Below are 22,248 nucleotides of genomic sequence, written 5' to 3'. Positions count from 1 at the left end.
GAGGTAAAAACACATACTTCCTTCTTGTTTTACAGCTTCTATTTATTCAACTACTTTAATCTGACAAAATAAAATTACAGCTTCATTTGCTCACCTGCAGAGCTTCAGAGCTGAATGTCTGAATGTCTGACCCCAGTAAGCAGCTGCAGTCAGGGCGACATTGCAGACCCCGATGTCCGTCTCATGAAGATGAATCACTGACCTCTTGCAGATTGCATGCCTCTCACAGGCCTGGTGATAGATGTCTGCACCAGGTCCATCAGGCAAAGCCTTCAGCCCTGCACTGTTATTAACAGTTTTGGCTGCCATTCTCCACTGAGCTCCTCTTCATCAGCAGCACACACGTGAGCTGCCAGATGTCTTACACCTGACCTGGTCCAAATGGCCTGCTGAACAACCTTTTTTTTTTCTTTCTCATCAGACATAAGTTCATCCAGGTGTTCCAGAAAAAAAGGTCCAGTGGCTCAACAGGAAGATGGAGATTTAAAGTTTTATGAGCTGTAAAATTAGTAACCAAATGCACATTTCCACCAAAGCAGTATTTTATATTCCGATCCCCAATGTTCAATGCCTGAATTCAATAGCAGATAAATATGTGTTGCACATTAGAGAAAATACTGAATGTTTAGTTCAAGTCTCTGAAGTACCTCCACATGGTCGGAGTCCTTTTAGTGCACTTTTTCTCAGACTCAAAGAAAAGCAAAAGCAACCCCTTTGTTCAACCGTTCTGTTACCAATAGCTCTAATTGGTTTGTGGTCTTGGTTAATACTGCATGGGAGGCTCAGCTGCTGGTCATAAAAACAAACAGTACGCCAGAATAAAGCTCGTTCTGTGGCAGGAGCTCCCTCATGACCAGCCAGTCAATCATCTCTTGTCTCTAGTTCCTTTACGTCCCTCCAGATTTGCCAAAGTCACAGGAGTGGTTTCGAGCGGTCAGTGGCAGCCGCATGCTCTCACCACCATGTTGCGGTACTTCTTGAGGATGACGTTGGAGCTGTCATCAAAGTAGAGCACTGATATGCCGTGGAGCTGAGTAGGGGCACAGCAGGGCTTAGGCACTGTGTCCGGGTTGATAAAGTGCACCTGCGGTCAGGAGACGTAAAAATTAATCTTCGCAAAAATTGGAGGTTGTAGAGTAAGTGCCTGTCATCACAGGGTCGTTTGGGACTTACCAGAGTCTGCACAATGGCGTGATTGGTGGCATTCATGTAGGAGTTAAGAGGGAAGGCACATTCTCCTTCGCAGTAGTATGCTGCATAACCTTCCGGTGCAATGATCCAGTCCTGGTTGGAGAAAAACCATCGTCAGATGTCAGTTAATCGTATCTTCTGGACATAAAAATTAAGTAAAATAGTGTTAAACATGGATTAAATTAAAACTCTGAATTATACCTGCCATCCCAAATCTCTGAAACTGACATACAGCTCGTGCTTTTTACATCCTTCTTTGGAGATGCCAAGGTTATCTGAATTTGAAAGCATGCAAGTATAAGAGAACACATAAATATGAAAAGTATTCAAGGCCAGAGTCAAAGTAATCAAAACCATGATTAGAGTCTATTGTGATTTAGACGTGTTCGGGCACCTGTTGCAGCCTCCACTGCCTTCAGTGCATCTTGGACGGTCCTCTGAGGTTTGGAGCGGTTAGACTGGCGCCCCTTGTGAGCAGACCGGATGCTGCGGAAGCGCACCTCATTGGCTTTAAAGAACACAACCATGAATGGCTGCTTGTCCTGAGGTCCACTGCCTGAGACCAGTCCCCCCAGTCGGGAGTTCCTAGTCTGGCCTACAGAGGGAGACAAGGAGAACAAAAAAAAAAAAAAAAGAGTCTTAATCACAGACTGTATAAAAATTATGGATTTATCCACCGTGACGTCATCAGCTGGTTTTTAAAATCCCATTTTACAGCAACAAGTTGATATCTTTGATTTCTGGAGACAGGGGAGAAGAACAAAAGAAAACATCTATTCTCAGTCAGGTGCGTAGGAGAGGAGCAAGCAGAACACAACTTGGAGAAAAAACTTCTGCACACTGTCTTACTTACAAACATCATTATTTTAAAGCATTGTTTCAGTACTACACCTTCATCAAGCAAACAGCGTTGTGACAAAGAAAATCACTTTTAAGTAGGAGTGGTTTGCAATCAGCCACATTCCCCATGTGCAGTGGGAAGACATAAAAACCAAACATTGATTTATGTAACAGTTTTCATTAGAAATAGAGAAGTCAAAAGGTAAGAACTTCTAAAGACTGACAGTCATAAACATGTCAGTTCATATAAATGAATGCACAAATGCTTAAGGTCAAATTTAATTCTCAAAGAGAGACATTTATAAATCTTGCATGTTGCTTTAGTGAATGAGTTGTCTGATAGGTATTTCGGGGAAAATGAAATATAGCATCAATATGCAAATAGAAACCATAATAATAAATATGAACAAAATAGAAAAAACCCACTGGGCAAAAATTGCATCAAGATATACATAGCAATCATCCAATTAATCTCTGCCTTATCACGATCACAAACTTTAAATAAAGTGGGAGTCAGAATGGATGGGAGCGTGGAGATGACAGTAGATCTGACAAATGGAAGCCAGACGAGACGCCGAGCTGACAGCCTGTCGCTAAAAGAGTTCTTGCCCTTAATAACACATAACTTTACACCTTAATAAAATGTAAACAGCCAAGATAAGTAAAAATTCACCCCTTGGACAGTTGCCCTGAAAGTTGTAATTAGCGATAGAGAACGTTTTTTTGCACCGGACTGTAAACAAGTTTGTTTCTTCTGTACAGCTGCTTTTAACATGAGGGTCTATGGAGACTGGCTGGCGTTTGGAGCCGGCCTTATGTGGCCATTAGAGGAACTGCAGTTTTTGGCACTTGGCACTGGCTTTATTTTTTAGCCCCAGAGGTTGCTGCTTGATCTCAAGCAACAAACAAGGCTTAAAATAACACACATCTAAGTCTCTACTAAGCATTCATTCGTTTATCCTAATATGACCACAACAACCACAATCATAACATGAACTCTGTAAGAACACTTTGCACACATTTATTCAATATGTTTGGTCCTGTTCCCCATTACCATCATTAAATCATTACTCCAGACAAAGACTGTATTGTTGCTGTTATGGATCCCTCCTGCATTAGTTCATGTAAGTCAGTGACTGACCATTGCTGTCCTCCAGGACCAGATGCAGGCCGAGGTTCTGCTCAGGGTTCACCAGCCAGACATTACTGGTGTCGGTCACATCAAAAACCAGCCAGCCTTCCTCTGCAGCCCACACCTCTCGCTGGTCCAGCAACAGCAACTCCACTTCACTGAGGAGAGGAAAGTTTGAATTGAAGTTAGGACTAAAAAGCAACGTGTCAAAACACAATTTTAGTGGAGTAAATTTTTGCAGCAAACTGCTTTCCTTTGAAGCACCATCAAAGAATTTATGTTTCTGCAAATTGATCTTCATCCCTGGAATTAATGCAAAGCAATATGTCTGTGATCTATGAAAACAGTCTATCAGTGAGTGGTATGCTTAGGAACATGGTTCGCCGTCATACAAGTTACAATAAATTAGTATTTAACGGGCTAAAAAATGCAAAACTACATGTGTGGTCCTTTAATAGCTATAGTGCAGTTAGAAAGCATTACGACAACTTTCCTTATGGTGTTTTGGCAAAATACACTGCCAGCACATTAGGTTTAATATGAAACAATGCCTTTGAGATTTACATACTAATTATCAACCTTCTATTTGAAGGTGTTAACATTCATACTCTGGGAACAGTGTGGGAATCATTACCATCTTATACGTTATTTCTAGGACAACGCAGCAGGAAAATAATACATTAAAGGTAACCACGAGTTTTTATGGCCAAGTAGTGGAATGCTGTTGATCAAGTCAGACACCCGACCTCAGTCCAAATGAGAATGCTTTGTGTTTCATTTACTGAAGACCAGACAGAAAGTTAAAAAAAAAAAAAGCAAAATAATAAGGATACCATATTTATGTATGTAAAGCATTTCAGACAGTCAAATATAAAATATGGTAACTTTTATAAAAGTTCCAGTGTGTAGGATTTAGAAAACAGAGATATCTTAAAATGAGACGCTTGTATCTATATACGAAGCAGGTTCTCTTCCATGGAGTCCGCCATGTAGTACAGTAGCCCAGAACAGTTTTTTTGTTTTCACATCGGCCTCTGTAGCTCTCCTTCATGCTTGGCAAGTTTCAGTTCTGCAACCTCACCACTACATGCCACTAAATCCCACACGCTGGATCTTTAAAGATTATGTCAACTTGTCCAATTACAGCTGTGTCACCTACTCAATTATAAAAAGGGGGCTTTGGTTCCTACATTGTTTACCAGATGTGGATAAAAGTAACTTCACATTAAAGCTGAGGGGCACCTTTTTAATCGTGCAGACACTTTTCGATTTCAAATCTAATATGTGCTGGAATATAGAGCTGATATGACACAAAATGCTTAATTGTGCAGCCTTAAGAGTGCAGCCATTATCAAGGGAGCACTTTTCCTAACATCCCAGAAAACTTCTAGTGGCGGCTTTAGGGCAGATTTCACAGACAATAGTTTTGTTTACAGACTGAGTTGCAGACCTTCAGGCAGACGTCTGCCTGTAGTCCTGCCGCCTGCTCGTCTGCGTGGAGAGGCCTTTGTCTGTGAATGACAATGGTGTTGCCCTTAACACCATCGTCAGCCCAACTGTCACCAGTGAAGAACTTCCTGCCTGAACATGATTCTCTCAGGCTGAGAGATTTTATTTGGTAAAACCTTGATATGTGATACAAAGAAGGATGTGTGGGGTCAAATTATTCTACGATCAGACAATCTGTTGTTTTGTTGTGCAATTTAAGATGTGGTTTGAAAAACTGTTTGAGAGCACAGAGGCTGACAGACACAACAGAGCTACAGACAGACAGAAACATGGAGGAGTAACCACCTGTGTAAGAGAGAGTGAGCAAGCTGATGTCTTGAGGGTTGAGAGTGTTATTATTGGTTGGAGCTGCATGTTATAAATGCAGGTCTCCTGGGGACTGTCCTGCTCCAACTGTGTGAGAGTAAACTTGCTCTGGAGAGAAACACTGTGTTTCTGTAATTGACACTAATGTCTGTGTAAACAGCTCCAGTGCTGACACTAACATAACCTGTGGGAATATGCAGACAGATCTGCGTTCACATACAGCAGCCTAACAACCAGCTGTCAGAGGAAAACTCAAAGTAGCTTGATGTTGGTTTAAACTTAACCACATTACTCATACTATGTCACTATCATAAGAGGATAATCATATGTAGCAATGAAAACAGCTACTATGAAGACTTTTCAGTTCACCCAGATAAACTACAAAATTCTGGCTATCTAGCCAAAAAGATAGGTTTGACAACATATATTCGGGTTTTGGGATGTCTGTCTGCAAGACATTTGCACCAGTACAAAGGTGAATGGAATTTCATTTGTGCTCATACAAAAAATTACTTTTAAAATATTCACCGGCAGCACATCTTAGGAACTTATTTCTACTAAAGGCATAGTCCCTCTGAAAAATGTTGACAGTGGACGGGTATCCATTTCAGATTGGTGCAAAAATTAACCAATATTTTCAAAATGTTGATAAAACATGATTGCAAGATGACTGTGTTTCCATTAAGTGATGTTATGCGACTCATGTTGTTGTTTAACCTTTTAGTTACACCAGCAGCATGGCTCTAGGAAAAAGGAATCAATCACTTTGGTGCCAATTGAAATGTCTCAACCATTATTAACCACTAAAGACTTTTTTACAAAGAAAGATGTTAATTGTTCCATGATCATGGATCCTACTGTAATGATTTCAGGGATCTCCTGACATTTACTTGCCGTGTAATTTTCCCCCTTAGATAAATTTCAATAGCCTTTTTCCTCTACTGCCATTATCACGTCAACTTTTAGTTTGTCCAATAATGAAGTGTTGAATAGTAAATAGTGAAGTGACGGAATACCAACAAAATCGAGCGTGAAATTAGTAAATGTTAGCATGCTGACACAATAAGGTAAGATGGTAAACATGGTTAATATTAGTCATAAAAACATTCATGTTGGCCTTGTCATTGTAAGCAAAACTCCCATTTTTAGACTCAAGGAACTTTTTCAGACTTCTGAGAACTCCTTTTGAATTGCGTCCGCAAGAACTAGGAACAATTGCAGATCTAAGAACGCCAGCGCAAGAGGACAAACAGGTATCTCAAAACCCAGACAAATTAATTGAGAGATGATAAGGGGTAAGTGAAGAAATACATCTTTTTATTTCTAATTTGGGTGAACTGATCCCTAAATGCTTAACACTAATCAATATATGACAAACGATAAAGCAAATCAAGGTTAGCAACAGTAAAACAAGATGATACATTTGAGCTTTACAGGAGCTGGAAAAAGAAACATCAATACCTGTTAGGAGGCTCCTGCAGGACCTGGTAGATACTGACTTTAAATGTCTCATTCTCATAGCGTTCCTGGATGAAATCTTTATAAATCCTAAACTCTGCTGCGGTGACGGCTTCTCCCTCTGGAATACGAGAAAGGTCGAACCGAAATTCTCTTCTGTGCTGCTGGTACAGGAGATCCTGATCCTGATCAACTATAAGACAGAGTAAAAAAAGAGAAAGCAGTAGAGGTGACAAATCATAATTTGACTGATGTTTTGATGTGCGTGATCAAAATGTTTCATTTATAATCCATCAACAATGATACCACTCTGATAGATGGTTTATTACAGATAGTGAAATAAAACTTCTGAGCCTCAAAGGGAAAGTTTATACATCTGAGGAAAAGGTAAACCACCGTGACTACAGTCATATGGTAAACCAGCCGGTGGTTGCGTATCTGTCAAAACTGTCGCCAAATCAAACGTTTCTCTGATGTGTGTCACTCTGCCCACATCTCGGAAGCACTGTGTGTCAGAAATAGGAAAAATCCTGCTCCCATGAGTGAAGTGATTGATCTAAACATTACTTAAGTCTGCCATACGTGCCAATGTGGGGGAGAAAAAACACACTCGGGGCTCAGTTTGGCTCCCTGTTTAAATTGCACACATGTGCTGACCACAAGAAAAGGCCTGTTAAGGCACTGCCCGGAAAACCACAGCTGCCAGTGTGCTTTTACAAACACACTCACATAAAATAAAAGAGAGACACACAAATTCATATGACCTAACTACCAGCGTCTGTACCACCCACACCTCCCTGATCATTTTGCCATGTATCACTGTGTATCCAGTGACTTAACTCTGATTGTGGAGGATAAAGTAAAGCAGCGATGGCTGACGGTTTCCAACCCGCCGTGAGAACAGCTGACGCTCTCCTACACTCAGACTTTCCAGGGAGGATGGTGGTCAGAAAGACCCCAAAGCTTCCTGAGGCTTTCCAGTGTCGTGTTTTTACAGCCATGTGTTTGTCCTTGGAAAGAGCAGTGGAGGTCTCTGGTGAAGGTGTGCAGAGCGGAGCAGCGATTAGTCACCTTAAATACATCCGGCCCACTGGCATACACCATGACATCATCATGACATCAGCCTGTGTTTCTACTGATGGTCCACTATTGTTTCAACGCACACACAAGCATACACACCAACACTAGAAACAGATTTTTTTTTTCTCAAAAGAGCAATATACACTGACTCAGTCTTCTAAAAACATTTCTAACGACACTAAAACACACACAAGCCAGTCGTCGTTAAGAGCAGTGCATTCTGAACCCTGCGAGTCATTTGTTTGACCGCAATTAAATGCTGGAAGGGAACGAGGGGTGTTTTTATGAAAGCAATAATTGCTTGTAAGGACTCTGTGTGTTTACGTTAGGGACCATTAGCTGCAGAGATCAGACCTCAGATATGCAAACTTCCCTCTGGGAGGCATTTCAACACTTCAGATTACTCCTGATGCTGCAGGGCCACACAGTCACGAAGCTATCATTAACCTATTGCAATTTTATAGTAAATGGGCTTTTTTTTTTTTTTTAAATCAGCATGGGTGGTTCGAGATGTATCGCAATGTCTGCACAAAAACGAAACTAAAAAATATGACCTTAGTGAATAATAATAACACATTTTTTAGGTCATACATACCTCAGACCATCATTTTCAACTGGTTAAAGCTCAGCTAATGCTATAATTTTCTGCCCTTTCAAATCCATGAATATCTGCATGTGTTGATAAGTTTGAAAGCAATGCTTAAGCTGATTTTTTGCAGATTATTATAACCACCAGAAGAGCTTTTTCCAAACAAGTACTGCACATATGCATATATTTTTGTTAGCACCGTGTCTGCTTACTGACAAAAAACTGAGTCTATCGAACAGACTTATTCTGCCCAAGATTTAAAGGACAGAGGAGGGCTTAAAGTGTCTTGTCAGAAAGGACTTATTTTGCACACGAATGTATAAATAATGAGAAGGTTAATGCGATTTTCTGGTAGGGCAAAAGAAATTCTTCGTATGACCTCCTTATGCTTCCTTCAGATCAGCTTAGCAGGACAAACACATTTCTTCCCGCTTGTGCTCCAAAACACAATACGCCTTCTGTTCTCCAGCGACACGGTCATTCCTCCAACTGTTGGGAGAGCATTTTGCACTCTTTCTATTTTAATGAAAGCCAGTGACATTTCTGGTCATTAAGCCTTTTCCCATGCTCTGCAGGTGTGTTGTGGTCAATGATGAAAAAAGAGCCCATACTGAACGCATGTGTACACGTCTCCAGGCAAACAAGATGGTCAACATGAGGAGCAGGGGAACACAGAACAGCTGAACAGCTAGGACTGATAAGAGTGAGTTTTAGGTCGGGCCTCTGCAGTACAGTCGATGTATTTCTTTATAAATAAATGGTCAAGAGAGCAAATGTGCAGTGCAGCACCAGCTGCCTTGTGTAATGTTGCATGACAATGAGACGAATGCTTTCTGCTTGTGATCCTGAAGTACGACCGGCTGTTTGGCATTCTAGCAGACGTAAAACGTATGCAGCCGTGTACGAGTCTCAGCGTGCAGTGATGTAATATACTGTGCATGAAGATTTTACAATATGACTTAAAAATCTCTTAAATACTGTCTATCAAATGAAAAAGAGGGGTTGTGAAACATGCCCTTTAACTTCTCTGAATTCTGTCCCTCTACCATAATGCACTTGACTTAAAGGTATTATTTATCTCCCAAATGACCCTTTGTATATCAATAAGTCAATTATCAATACTGTTATATTGAAAACAAAAGGAAAACTGTTTTTCTCTCATGACTCCACTGTGAACAAAGAATCCCAAAATGGAAAAAAAAAAATCTTGACAAATTGAGGTCATGCGAGTCCGCTTTCAGGAACAGCAAACTACATCAAAACATCAATTTTCAAACTTTCAGACAACTAGTGCAGGATAATATAATAATATAATATATTTAATGATTAACTCGTGTACTCGTGTGCTTCCCAAACATGCATTTTTGCTAAAACTGTAATACTTTAAAACCGTCTGTACAGAGCAGGCATGCAACTTTTCCACGTACTCTGATCCCTACTCATATTTTTTACGCTTAAGCAGAGGTCTTTTACATTGTATCATGATGCAGAGGGGGTCGGCAGTTAGATTTAGGCAACAAAAATGACTTAGCTAGGGTTACCAAAGGTCATGGTTTACCTCGGCTCACATGGCTTACATCTGGAATGACAAAATGTCTTAACATTTAGTTAGACCACCATGATGCTAGTTAGATAGTAAGCACATAAACAACACAATCTAATGCTGAGAGAAAACAGCATATTTACTGCAATTCAGTGAAGACACCACCAGGAAAACGTTTCTGCTAAAGAACTCAACGGCAATGGCCTTTTGCTTACATTTTTCAAGTCTGTGTCTCTTCTCATGCACTGTGCTTAACTGCCTATTATTGCCAGTGATTTTTATTCACCTACTGGCTTCACGGTCACCACCGCTGAGTCAACACGATGAATCTGCAGCAGGAATAAAAGCTGACGAGAGTTGACACATCGCAGGCAGATGGCTAACCATCAGCTTGGTGTGCCACGCTCTTAATAATGACGTGAAAGGAGTTTCTGTTTATGTTTATGTTTGAGTTTGTTCAAAGGCCTGTGCATGTCATATTGGCCCTAATGGACACATTGAGCATGCAACTCGATGCCCAAGCAGCAGTTTTGGACGCCATGGAGGTAATACCAGGCTGCTACCTGAGACTGTTTTAAGTGATAACATTTTAGTAAAGAGGCAAGTTTTGGGAAGCACTGAGCATACGACTGGATAAATGAGACTTAGACAGAACTGTGTGAGTTGTATGAGAGTTTGAAAACAGATGTTTTGATATATTTGCTGTTGTTGAATGCAGACCACTCCAAGTAATCAAGAAATTCTCTCCGTTTATAGATTCTTTGTTCACAGTGGAGGCATGCAAGAAAAAACAGATTCATTTTAAATTCACCATAACACGGAGTGATGAAATATTGCTTTAATATTAAGTAAATGAGGCTGAAATAATCTAAGATAACAGTATAATTCTATTCCTAGCTAGCACTGTCCACCTGCAGGATATACCTGGGTGCAGTGGGAGGAGGGGCTGGGGCCGCTCCACAGCAGCTCGCCCTCACACTGGAAGCTGTGGTCTTTGGAAGGGAAATACCATAATCCAGTTTGGTCTTGAAGCGATCATCCAGGGACCACCAAGATAGAGTTGCTCCAGCCCAGTGTTGGAGCCCCAGCTCAAAACTCTGCCAATCATCAGCACAGGAGGCCGTGGTGGGCTCCAGAGAGAAATAATACACACTCATTGTGTCCTTTTTTCCCCTTCCTTCCTCTTTATAATCAAACTCCTCAGATGTGGAACCACATAAATCTGCTATGAGTTTTCAGAAACAATGTTTCCAGATCTCATTAGCTAAAGACCGTCAGTTCCGAGTTCATGACTGAGGACATAAAATGTTTTGTTTCTGACTCTTTTTACAGTCTCCAAATGTTTCGTATTAAGTACGCATTTATGAACTGATCAAATATAAAGGCTTTTCATTTAAGGGCTTTAGTTCAGTCTCAATGGCGTACAAACAGACGGGAAGGTTAAAGGTTTCATGGGGACGCATCTCAGATGAACAAGCTTCATCTCATCAGGTTGACCTCTGACCCTCCTCCTGAGGCCAGAGGGGGGCATAAAGAAGACGGGTTGATTTTGGAAGTAACCACATCCGGATAAGAGCCACAGGCACCATGCCGTCTGCTGTTTCACCATGGTGATATCAGAGCCGCCGTAGAGGATCTCCAAGGGAAACAAAGACAGGATTTGCCTGTTATAAATTCAATAATGTCTTGAGTGAGCCCCGACTCCCACCTGTGACCCGTGTGATTTGCGCCCTCCAAACAAACACACAAACAGACACATACATGCAGGAATGTACTGCATACACACACAAGCACCTGCACTAACACAGATTACCACAGCAATAATGTGTTTAGATGCAGTTTGTATCTTGATCTCAGTCGACTTGTCTCGCACTCCCTGGGGGTTTAGAAATGCCCCTTCAATTCTTAGTCATGCGAAACAAAGCCATGCTAAAGCCTCTCCCCCAGAGCTTTGAAGGGATTCTGGGGAAATCGGATACAGGCATGTTGTCATAACATTTACAGCTCGGAATGCATAATGCCTGATTTCAAGTTAAAAAAGTCACCGAAAATCCACAATGTCAGCAACATTCACTCTCACACACACACGCTTAACTAATGCACTCTGGTGTAGTGGCTTTGGAAGACTTGACAACAAATTGGAAATAATTTAAAACCTTGGATGAAACTTCCTTGAACAACTCAAAGGGAAAATACATGGATTTGAAAAATTCAAAAATGTTATTCCTATGGTCTAAGAGAATCCAAAAATATTAGTACAGCTCTCTCCCAGATCCAAAAGCTAGAGTGCTTAACCTCAAATTTGTGACGTCATCAAGTATAAAGTCTGGAGCTGCTCCTTAAACGATCAACTGAAAAAACAGTGTAGACCACAACAACAGCACCCAAGGGAATGTTCTGAGTACATTTTGTTTCATCACTGACAAAGCTACAATAAAATAAAACTCATTTGGGTATAAAAAGAAAACAAACATACTGAGGGTCCAAAATATCAGGCAGATGTTCACAGATATTGATTGTACTTTGTTTGGCCATGGAAATAAGTATTGGAATTCTTAATTTAGGTGGTGTTCCCTTTTAAGTAGTCACTGATTTGGACATTTTGTAAACTCTTAAAAATAACTTTTCATGAAAACATTGCAATAAACCAACTCCCTGGTATTAATAATTATTAACTCCCTGTGGAAATAATTATTGTACATGTAGCCTATGTAAACTAGTTAATATTATGATAAATATATAGTATTTAAATTTGGGGAAATTGTGTTTCTCATTACAAAGTCGGATTGTAAACTTACCGAGATTAACAAAACTCATCACCATGTCTGCGTCATCCAGGAAGCGGCTGTCCTGTGGGGTCACCATGGGGGAGACTTGGGTCGGTAAAACCGGCTTGTAGTAAGAGTATCCGGGCGGCTCTGCGTCTGTAGAGATAGTATTGTACAGGTCCAACATGAACATCGGAGCGGCGTTGTGTTTAGTGTGGACGTGCGGCCGCGGACGGTGCGGCAGCCCCAGGATGGAGAGGATCTCCCGTTGCATCTCCCTGCGCTCTTGACTCCGCAGCCGCCGCTGGATGAAGCTGGAGCGCACGTCGTTGTCCACGGAGAAGTTGGAGAAGGCGACCTGCGTGGCCAGCACACAGTAACCCCACGACAGGAGGGTCGTTATCGTGGCCACAACGCCTGTTACCATTTTAACCAACTTTTACGCGCGGCTCAAACAAGTCTAAAGATGAGACTGGGGATGCGCTTCCTACAAAAGGAGTTCCCTTGCTCGCAGTGATAATAAAAGACACTATCCTCTATCAACTGTGAATATCATTCCCTCATCATCTGTAGTTGTGCGCTGTCTTTAGCCGTGCGCTCCTCTTAATGGCAACTTGGGAATGGATTTTATTGAGGCGCTGTGTCAGGGGAGGGGCAGGAGGGATAAACCAAGACTGGGAAGATTTGGAGAGTGACTCAATGAGGGGCGAGAACATCTCCTATCATGAAGTCCACCTCTCTATCTTGGTAATAAGATAGGTAGGGTGTGGACCTTTCAAACCAAAGTCTCCCATCACTGCGTCCTTTGTTTGTCCACTGATGAAAGTAGACTTAATATCTGTTTAGCACATCTTTTACCTGGTGGTCTCTTCTTTTTCTTTCTTTAAGCAGTAGCGCAGCCAGCCTCTTTTTGTTGGTTCATCCAATCCTGCAATTTCTGCTCATTACACAATCTAGATAGTTTGAATTTATCCTATTAAATTAAAAGGGTAGCACATCTCAAATCTCCAAGTCAAGGAGAACAAAATACTCACATTTCACTTTTTTGTTCTTTTTTTGGCACACGTCAAATTAAGCTGTGTGTATGGTTACAACGACATACCTATTTTAAGATATACTTTGGTATGAAAGTTTCCAATCATCATATGGTGCACGTGTGCTTATCAATGATAGTGAAAAAAGCAATCTGGATAAAGAATCTCACCTTTATTTTAGTTATTTTCGAAAGTATTTTTTTTACATTAAAAATGTTTTTGAGTCTTAATTATAGTAAAACATTTGTTCAACAAAAATGTACCTTTTTTCTGTCTTGTAAGGGTCATTCTGACTGATAATAAAAATTCTGTGATACTGTGATACTGAAACTGCAATATTTTCTAAAATGATTGTCATGCCACAAAAATCTCATTCTGTTGCTACCCTAGTGATGTGAGCCAAAGAAATGACTGAAATGTGATTGTCCTCCATGACTTAAAGACTTGAGATGTGCTACCTTTTCAATTTTTTTTGGAATAAGGTCCACTGAGAATCCCATTGTTGAAGCGCATACCTCTTTTCCTAAATACAGTTTGAATTTTTGTCACTGTGATGCGACGCTGTGCACTAGGGGATACTCCACCACTAAAAAAACGCTTAATGATCAGTCAAAAGTCAAAGAAGGAAAATCCCCCTAATCCCTTCTTCAACTGCAGACACCTTTGAACTCAAACAATAAACGCGGGCCCACCCTAATTGTGGAGGAGTCTGAGTGATCAGCAGCACAGGCACATGAAGGGACATGCCAACAGCCCCAATGAATTACTACAACAATGTGTAAAGCACTCCACCGTGGCTGCTTTAATAGAGAGTTAATGGGGGCGGGGGCCAACAATGAATGACAAAGCAAGAATCTGATACTTAAGTACAGATTGTACATGAGCTTTACTCATGTTTGAGTACAGTGGTGACTGGATCAGCACTTAAAACTCTAGGAAGGAAGTTAGTGTGTCAGCCACAAATTGAAACACTCTTCTGCTCTCAACGTTTTATCTTTGTATACACAGGGAACCATTAGAACAACCCGTAAATAAACTAAGATCACACAACCACATTTCCAAATCCTGAGACATTTTTTCACAGCAGGAAGTCACTTTACATGGCTCATCCCAGCACACGCAACAACAAGAGTCCTCCTGATCCACTACAAACATTTGTAAGCATTACTAGTAACTATTTAAGACTGTAAAAAAAAATCTGTTTTGCTCAAGGTCTCATCTGCACCATCCCACTCATTAGAATTAAATGAGGCTTTACACCACGTTACAGCAGCACCAGTGCAGTTTAACTGTTGCATATTCAGACATTTTTTAGCCTCTGTTTGTACTGTATCTCGTAATTTAATTTATGTACCATATAAGCTACTTATCTGCCTAATATATACAGATTCAGTCTAATAAGTCACACATTACATCTACCACTGCAGCTACAACCAAAAGTGTGTGCACACACTGTTTGACTGCGCAGAGCAGATGAAAGAGAAAGCACGGAAAATGGTTTGTTGTGTATATATAAATGTGGATCTGTTATACTGTGGGTTAATACTGATAAATCCTTATCATACACACCAGACCCTTAGGTTGTCCACAGAGAGAGTGGAGTATTACCTTTTCTTCACACTTCTGATTTTATCACAATTATGTGTCCGTGAATGCAAAATCCAAATTTTTTTAAAAAAAAGGATAATACTCTTGGTATTTGTGCAGGGATGTACAAAAGTATATTTATTAATTATTATATTTATTAAAGTAGGCTAATAGTGTATACTAAAGTAGCGTTTATGAGGTCTTGTGCTTTACTTGAGTATTTCTAGTTCAAGACATTTTCACCTGGCCAAAGAAAGAGACAGAGGCCACTGATATCCGGACAAGAAAACTCCTCAGAATGCATGGTGGGTTTCAGCCCAAGTCCAGCACCCTGAGACTGTAAGTAAATGTCTCGGGCAACAGAAGCTTGCTGCTGCTGATGATGATGATGATGATGATGAGGAGGAGGAAGAGGAGCTGTCATGGAAGGACAAGCCCCTGCATGGCTTGTTCTGTCGACAGATAACAGAAGTGGCTGATACGGAGAAATCCCACCAATAGCTGGACAAGGCTGGTCTGAAGGACAGCACAGATGCAGAGCAAAAGAGGCCAGGGTTTACCAGGCAGGACCCCAGGTGCAGGCTGTGCAAAGATACTCCTGAGATAGTCCAGCGCATGACAGCGGGGTGTAAGATGCTGGCAGGCACAGCGTACATGGAGCGTCATAACTAAGTAGCTGGCATCGTGCACAGGAACATCTGAGCTGAGTGTGGCCTTGAAGTCCCAAGCTCAGAATGGAAGACACCTCCAAAGGTGGAGAATGACGGGGCAAAGATCACGTGGGACTTCCACAGCCAGACTGACACACTGGTGATAGATAACCAACCAGACATTGTAGTGGTCGATAAACAACAGATGACGGCTGCAGTGATATATGTAGCAATCTGGAGAAGGAACATGAGAAGCTCGAGAAATACCAAGGGCTGAAAGAGGGGTTAGAGCAGGTGTGGAAGTAACTGCTGAAAATCAGTTTTTAACTCAGCCCAGTTTTGTATGTAACACACCTAATGTTACTTTTAATTCCTTTCTTATATGAATAAAAATAAATTAAATGAAATCCAATGGCATTTACGTAAAGTAATTAAAATAGCTCAATCTTCTCAACCAACTGTAACAACTGCTAGACACATTTTCACAATATTCTTACACTTTATAGCCTAAGTCAGATAAATTCTGAGTGCAGGGTTTGTAATGGGGTATTTCATAGCCTACTGATGTTTTTCTACCATTATTTAAGTTAATATCATTACCTTTCATGATGATACCGTATGGTGTGGCAGACAGATTAGGCTCATCCTGATGTACTGAGCCAGCCTGCACTTTTCCACCATCTAACAAAGCCTCTTGTGGACAGCTGTTACTAATTAGAGTTTCTCTACAAATACTAAACACGGGGCGTCTGGTTCTTGTACATACATGTACATTTCTAATGTTGCTGCAAAGTCCATAACAAATAAACTAAAATATAAAATCTACTGGGATCAACTATCAGCGAGTTAATGTTCACACCAGCTCAGCTGTTTTCTACTGTTGTTTTCTACTGTCTCGCGCTGCCCCCCAGCGGCCACTCCTGACACTGCATAACTTTAGCGGGTCTGAATACGTCAACAAACTGCGACACACCGAGAGACAAGCGCCACATTTTTGATGCGCCAAATAATTTTGGCATTTTGAGCATTGCGGATCATAACCACAGTCCATCAAATTCGGGGTATGTATACGTATATAGTCGTGAGACGGCTCTGTCGGTGGTACCGTGTTTGCATACGGTGTTTGTAAGCGTTGCACAGTAAAGTTTTTAATCCATTACGTGAGCTACCTGCCACAGAAGCTGTGTTAGCTAGCGTTAAAGTATTATGTTTATTTTATGACCCGTACAATGTTTGAACAGTAGTTCATACGGTTAGTTGTTTTTTAAATAATCACAGTTTAACTGCTACGATACTCTCATGTATATATGCGGGCTAACATTAGCATTTAGAAGCTAACGCTAGCTGCGGTAACTAATAGTTAGCGTTTAATGTTAGCTGTCTGGCTTCGTCTTGTCACAAGTCAAACTGTTTTGTTTTATGTAACTCACGTTTTCCCGATAACCAACCTGAGCCATTAGCATTGATATTACTAGCTGAGTGCAGTGATAAAGGTCTGGTAACAAAAGTAGTTTTTGTGTAACGTAAATAATACTGTAACATTAGCTAACTTTACCTCTCGATAGACTTAGTCGCTTGCCTCTTTTTTCGATTCAAAGCTACGCCCAGTTTGCACCGGCTATTATAAATTACCTGTTATCAAGATTTGACTGATGATTATATTAAAGTGATAATGTAACTTTAGTCAAATGAATATTGTCTGCTTTTGTGTGAATAGCTACTGTCTCTGTCTTCTTTCTCAGGCGTACATCAGGAATAACGTTAATGCACTATGAGTTTATTTGGGACAACCTCTGGGTTTGGGACAGGAGGGACCGGTGTCTTCGGAAACACAACAACAGACAGTCATAATCCTATGAAGGTAAAGCTTTGACATGATTTTTATAAATTGTGACGGCTCAGGTAGAAGTGTGAGTTCACCTGTTAGTGTTTTCTTTGTTGTTTATGATCCTGACTGCAGGATGTTGAAGTGACTTCACCTCCAGATGACAGCATCAGCTGTTTGGCTTTCAGTCCCCCCACCATGCCAGGGAACTTCCTCATTGGAGGATCCTGGGCCAATGATGTAAGTTATTTATTCAACCATAATCTACCACTACAACAATAGGGCACTAATATACGATATGCAATCAAAATACTTGTCAAAATCTGTTTGATATAAGCTTATAGAGATGAAGATTTTGCAAGGAGCATGTATAGCTCCACACAAGCTGAGTAAAATGAGTCACAGTATGCCAGATCTATGCTGGTATGGCTGTGGAAAGAGAATCTGTAATACATATGTAATGTCACTGCCCAGATTAGGAACATTTGGGAAAGGAATCACAATCACAGTGTGTAAATGTGGAGTAATGCAGCATCTGGTAACACTGGCGTTCCTCTCTGTGAAAAGTATCATCCCTATGAATTGGAAAATCACGATAATTGAATAGTTTTTGTCTGAATAACTGGCTAAATGATTTTATAGACCTAATAAAGATGATGCGTGCAGGCTCAATCCTGCGGGGGGGTAATAGAGATGGTTTATATGGACCATGGACACTCATCAAAGAATTTATCAACAAGAGGCATATAAGTCAGTTTAAGAACTGCTGTGAATGTTACAGATAAGCCAATACAATGAATAAGAATGTGAACCATTTAAGTAGAAGGCAGATACCCTCTCAAGATGTAGTGGTGATATAATGATATCCTAAGCAATTATATTATATTGATGTTATTTATTTTGTCATCTGGTGAACTGTGTGTGTTGTGTAATTGTACTGAATTGGGCTGTGTTTTGGTGGTGTGTGTATTTGGTCTTTATAGTGTAATGAAAATGGGAATTTAAAAAAAAATCCTAATAATGAGGTGCAGTTATAGACTGATTGAGTGAAGATTTTGGATGAGGTTTGAGTACAGTTGAGGTCCAGGAGGATCCCTTCAACAGGCTTGTCTTCCATGAAGCCTCTGCATTAGATAATGAGTCAAGAGTATGCTCATAATATAACACAGTTTAAGTATGTGGTATCATCTGACCTTAGGTCCGGTGCTGGGAGGTTCAGGATAATGGGCAGACTGTCCCCAAAGCCCAACAGATGCACACAGGTCCAGTACTGGATGCATGCTGGAGCGATGTAAGTCTCCCCATACAGTGTAATTTGAGCCCTGTAGTGGAAGCTGTCTGCTGGGCCATGGAATAATTTATGATGTGTTAACCTCTTTAACCAGGACGGGAGCAAAGTCTTCACTGCTTCCTGTGACAAAACTGCCAAGATGTGGGATCTCAACAGCAATCAAGCAATGCAGATTGCACAGGTTGGATGAGAGCTTACAGATCAACTATGTGGTTATGAAAATACAGCATTAATCATCTCAGTAACTCACCACTTCTCCTCACAGCATGATGGTCCAATCAAAGCAATCCACTGGATAAAAGCCCCAAACTACAGCTGTATCATGACTGGCAGTTGGGACAAAACACTGAAGGTACAACTGCACGTTTCCACACATCTGTTGAAAAGAAAAATGTTTATTGCATTTAGGATCCCAACATGTAAACATAACAAGACAATTACATATGATTGGCCATTATGCCTCACAAACAACCTTTTGGAAAACTTTTGTTCCGGTAAACTGGCTGCTATTCAAGCTTTTTTTTTGTCTTGATATCTTATGTATAGACACCCAAATGTAACTGTACACACTTCAAATAGCTAATCAGGTCATCTGTTTTTCTTCTCAGTTCTGGGACACCCGTTCTCCCAACCCCATGATGTCTCTGCAGATGCCAGAGAGATGCTACTGTGCAGATGTTGTAAGTGGTTTATGACGAGTGTGACATGAGCTGTAATACTTGTTGTGTCAGTAATTCAATATGTGACTTTTTGTGTTGTTTTTTCACCTCCCTCACTGTTATGTGTAGGTGTACCCCATGGCAGTGGTTGCTACAGCTGAGAGAGGCCTGATAGTATACCAGCTGGAGAACCAGCCCTCTGAGTTTCGCAGAATAGACTCTCCTCTCAAACATCAGGTACAAAGTATTTCCCTTTAGTCTTTTTTCACTTCTAATATCTCTCTGTATACATTGTGCCACTTGTTCTGGTAGTTTATGTACAGCCGGATTCATATTTTTTTAGTTGATGCTAAATAGAAAGTCAAACATAAGATGGATGCAAGATATTTTACATTTAATGTATGACTGTCTTTTGATCCAATGCACTTTTTCACCCTGATCCTGCAGCACCGCTGTGTTGCCATCTTCAAGGACAAGCAGAACAAGCCCACAGGCTTTGCACTGGGAAGCATTGAGGGTCGAGTGGCCATCCACTATATCAACCCTCCAAACCCGTGAGTGTCCAACACAATCAATTTCTTTAAAGTGAATGAGTTGTAGAAGTCTTGCCAAACGTGTGTCTCCAATCTAGTGAAGTAAAAGAATGATTTGGAAATTTTTCATGTAATTTACAAGACTAACTGTCAAAGGCCTGAAGTTATGACATGAATGATCGCCAATCCCTTTCAGAGCCAAAGACAACTTCACCTTTAAGTGCCACAGGTCAAATGGAACCAACACAACCACTCCACAGGACATCTATGCTGTAAGTTGTTCTGAATTTATAAAACAGTGTTGTGAAAAAAATCTATCCTTTGCTCCTAAATAATACTTTATTAATATATGCATATTAGAACATGGATAAATTATACCAGTTTTAATGCTGAGCAGGAGAAACCTAATAGGACAATAATAATGATAGTGATAGATGCCTCAGAACTGACTCAACTACAACAAAATTAATGTAATTAATTACACCTGTACTTTAATCATGACATGTCATATCTGCAGATAAACAGGTCTGTTAATAGTGTGACAACACTGTGACAATATGGTCACCCTGATAAACTAACCAGCTTAGGTAAAATGTTAACTCAGGTCTCACCCACTGATTTCCATTTCTCCCATCAGGTGAACGCCATCTCATTCCATCCTGTCCATGGCACACTGGCTACTGTGGGCTCAGACGGACGCTTCAGCTTCTGGGACAAAGACGCCCGCACCAAGTTGAAGACCTCAGAGCAGCTCGACCAGCCCATTACAGCCTGCTGCTTCAACCACAATGGCAACATCTTTGCATATGCTTCAAGTTACGACTGGTCGAAGGTTAGAGATGTAAAATCCTGAAAAAAAAAAAAAAAGCTGTGAGCAAGTGTTTGTGATGACATGCACCTCATGCTGGCTTTTTGTCATATTTTGTCATATTGTGTGTTGTTGTCTGTGAATTCCTCAGGGCCATGAGTACTACAATCCCCAGAAAAAGAACTACATCTTCCTGAGGAACGCTGCAGAGGAGCTGAAGCCTCGGAACAAGAAATGGTGAGAGAAGGGCAGCCACTGTCTGTGAACCAGGAGACTGCGGTGTCCGTACGGGGCTGCCCCACTTCCTCAATACACGTGACTCACACTGGGGCCTTTCAAGGCACCCCACGATCACTGGCATGCGTGGATGTGGGCAATGACGATAGACATGGTTCAGATCCCAGCACTCCTGTGTACTGCTACAAGTAGCCATTTTGTATGGAAATGGTGTTGTACTGACCTGAGTTACGGCTTGTGTGGTTTCTGCTGGAATAGTGTGTACAGGTTGCATTTCTACCTCTGCACTCAGTAATTTTGAGACGAAGCCCTCTGGCGTTTTTAGAGCAGTTAGCTTGTAATCAGTAAGGCTTTGCAGTGTATGTAATGACATACAAGCTTAATTAAGGGCTGTTATTTATTAAATGATTGAGATAACAATGAAAAGATTAAGGAAATATTGAACATGGGCAAGAGATGACTTACAATGAATCATTAGTCATCTGGAAAGTTTGACTCTTGTGATGTTGTACAGTTTATTCTGTGTAAGAAGAGATGCAGTAAAACACCCTCTCAAAATAAACAAAGCAAAAAAAATGTTCTCTGTGACTGACCGCTCCCTCCTGTCTTTAGATTCGTCGTGCCAAGTTGCATCTCTTGTGGGGAAATGCGGAAGACCTGCTGCTTTAGTGTGTGTATATGGTCGAGACAGACTCCTTCCTTTCGGCAAACACCTGGACCAATGCCGCGCTGCTGCGTACCGTGCATGGACCAATCAGAGGGGCCCACCCAACCTGGCGTTGATGACAGCTGCGTGACAATTGGTCGTAGAGGTCATCATAGGGAAGGGCTTTTTGGGTCATTCATCATGATGTTTCAATTTTTTTTTTTTTTCAATGTGTCCTCATTCTTTACAGCTTTCCAAAGACTTTTCATTCTCTTATGAATCTGCTGTTACTCTGTGGTTTAGGTCCATGAATGAAACTGAGATGTAAAATAAATAACTAAGTGCTTACTATTAGATTTGAACATGTTTATTCAAGCCTGAGGGAGCATATTGTGTTGGCTGTTGAATTGTTTGTCCGGGATTCACAGAACTGTATTGTGCATGCGAAACCATCAACCACTATCTCCTGTTTCAGCTGTAAATCTCTTCATCATATGGGTCTCTGACATTGGAATCATAACACCAAATGATAAAACTTTGGAAAACATCTGTGTCACAACAA

General features: G+C 40.9%; 2 protein-coding genes across 4 annotated transcripts; one reads left to right on the top strand and one right to left on the bottom strand.

Moving 5' to 3' along the window:
• Positions 1 to 68: 68 nt before the first annotated feature.
• Positions 69 to 16,486, bottom strand: LOC121949976 (bone morphogenetic protein 7-like). Of its 2 annotated transcripts, XM_088086799.1 has the most exons (8): positions 16,288 to 16,486; positions 12,447 to 12,572; positions 6,440 to 6,629; positions 3,173 to 3,321; positions 1,586 to 1,786; positions 1,393 to 1,466; positions 1,174 to 1,284; positions 69 to 1,084 (listed from the first exon to the last, which is right to left on the bottom strand). In XM_088086799.1, the coding sequence occupies exons 1-8, from the start codon at positions 16,292 to 16,294 to the stop codon at positions 935 to 937; spliced, it is 1,008 nt and encodes a 335-aa protein (XP_087942925.1). In that variant the 5' UTR covers positions 16,295 to 16,486; the 3' UTR covers positions 69 to 934. The 2 variants fall into 2 exon arrangements, with proteins under 2 accessions (XP_087942925.1, XP_042351799.1); XM_042495865.2 differs by lacking the exon at positions 16,288 to 16,486 and having other exon boundaries at positions 12,447 to 14,084.
• A 121-nt stretch (positions 16,487 to 16,607) lies between these two features.
• On the top strand, positions 16,608 to 22,248 carry rae1 (ribonucleic acid export 1). Of its 2 annotated transcripts, XM_042496336.2 has the most exons (13): positions 16,608 to 16,748; positions 17,430 to 17,548; positions 17,648 to 17,752; positions 18,711 to 18,803; positions 18,898 to 18,984; positions 19,069 to 19,155; positions 19,412 to 19,483; positions 19,592 to 19,699; positions 19,910 to 20,016; positions 20,192 to 20,267; positions 20,633 to 20,827; positions 20,955 to 21,040; positions 21,653 to 22,248. In XM_042496336.2, coding segments are annotated over exons 2-13 (1,107 nt in total). In that variant the 5' UTR covers positions 16,608 to 16,748; positions 17,430 to 17,458; the 3' UTR covers positions 21,654 to 22,248. The 2 variants fall into 2 exon arrangements, with proteins under 2 accessions (XP_042352270.1, XP_042352259.1); XM_042496325.2 differs by lacking the exon at positions 21,653 to 22,248 and having other exon boundaries at positions 20,955 to 21,044.

The sequence above is a fragment of the Plectropomus leopardus genome, chromosome 2 (genome assembly GCF_026936395.1).
Source record: "Plectropomus leopardus strain MGB_pleo_1.0 chromosome 2, ASM2693639v1, whole genome shotgun sequence".
In the NCBI taxonomy this organism is placed as follows: Eukaryota; Metazoa; Chordata; class Actinopteri; order Perciformes; family Serranidae; genus Plectropomus; species Plectropomus leopardus.
Note: the sequence above shows the minus strand (reverse complement) of the source record. Positions and strands in the feature narration are given on the sequence as shown.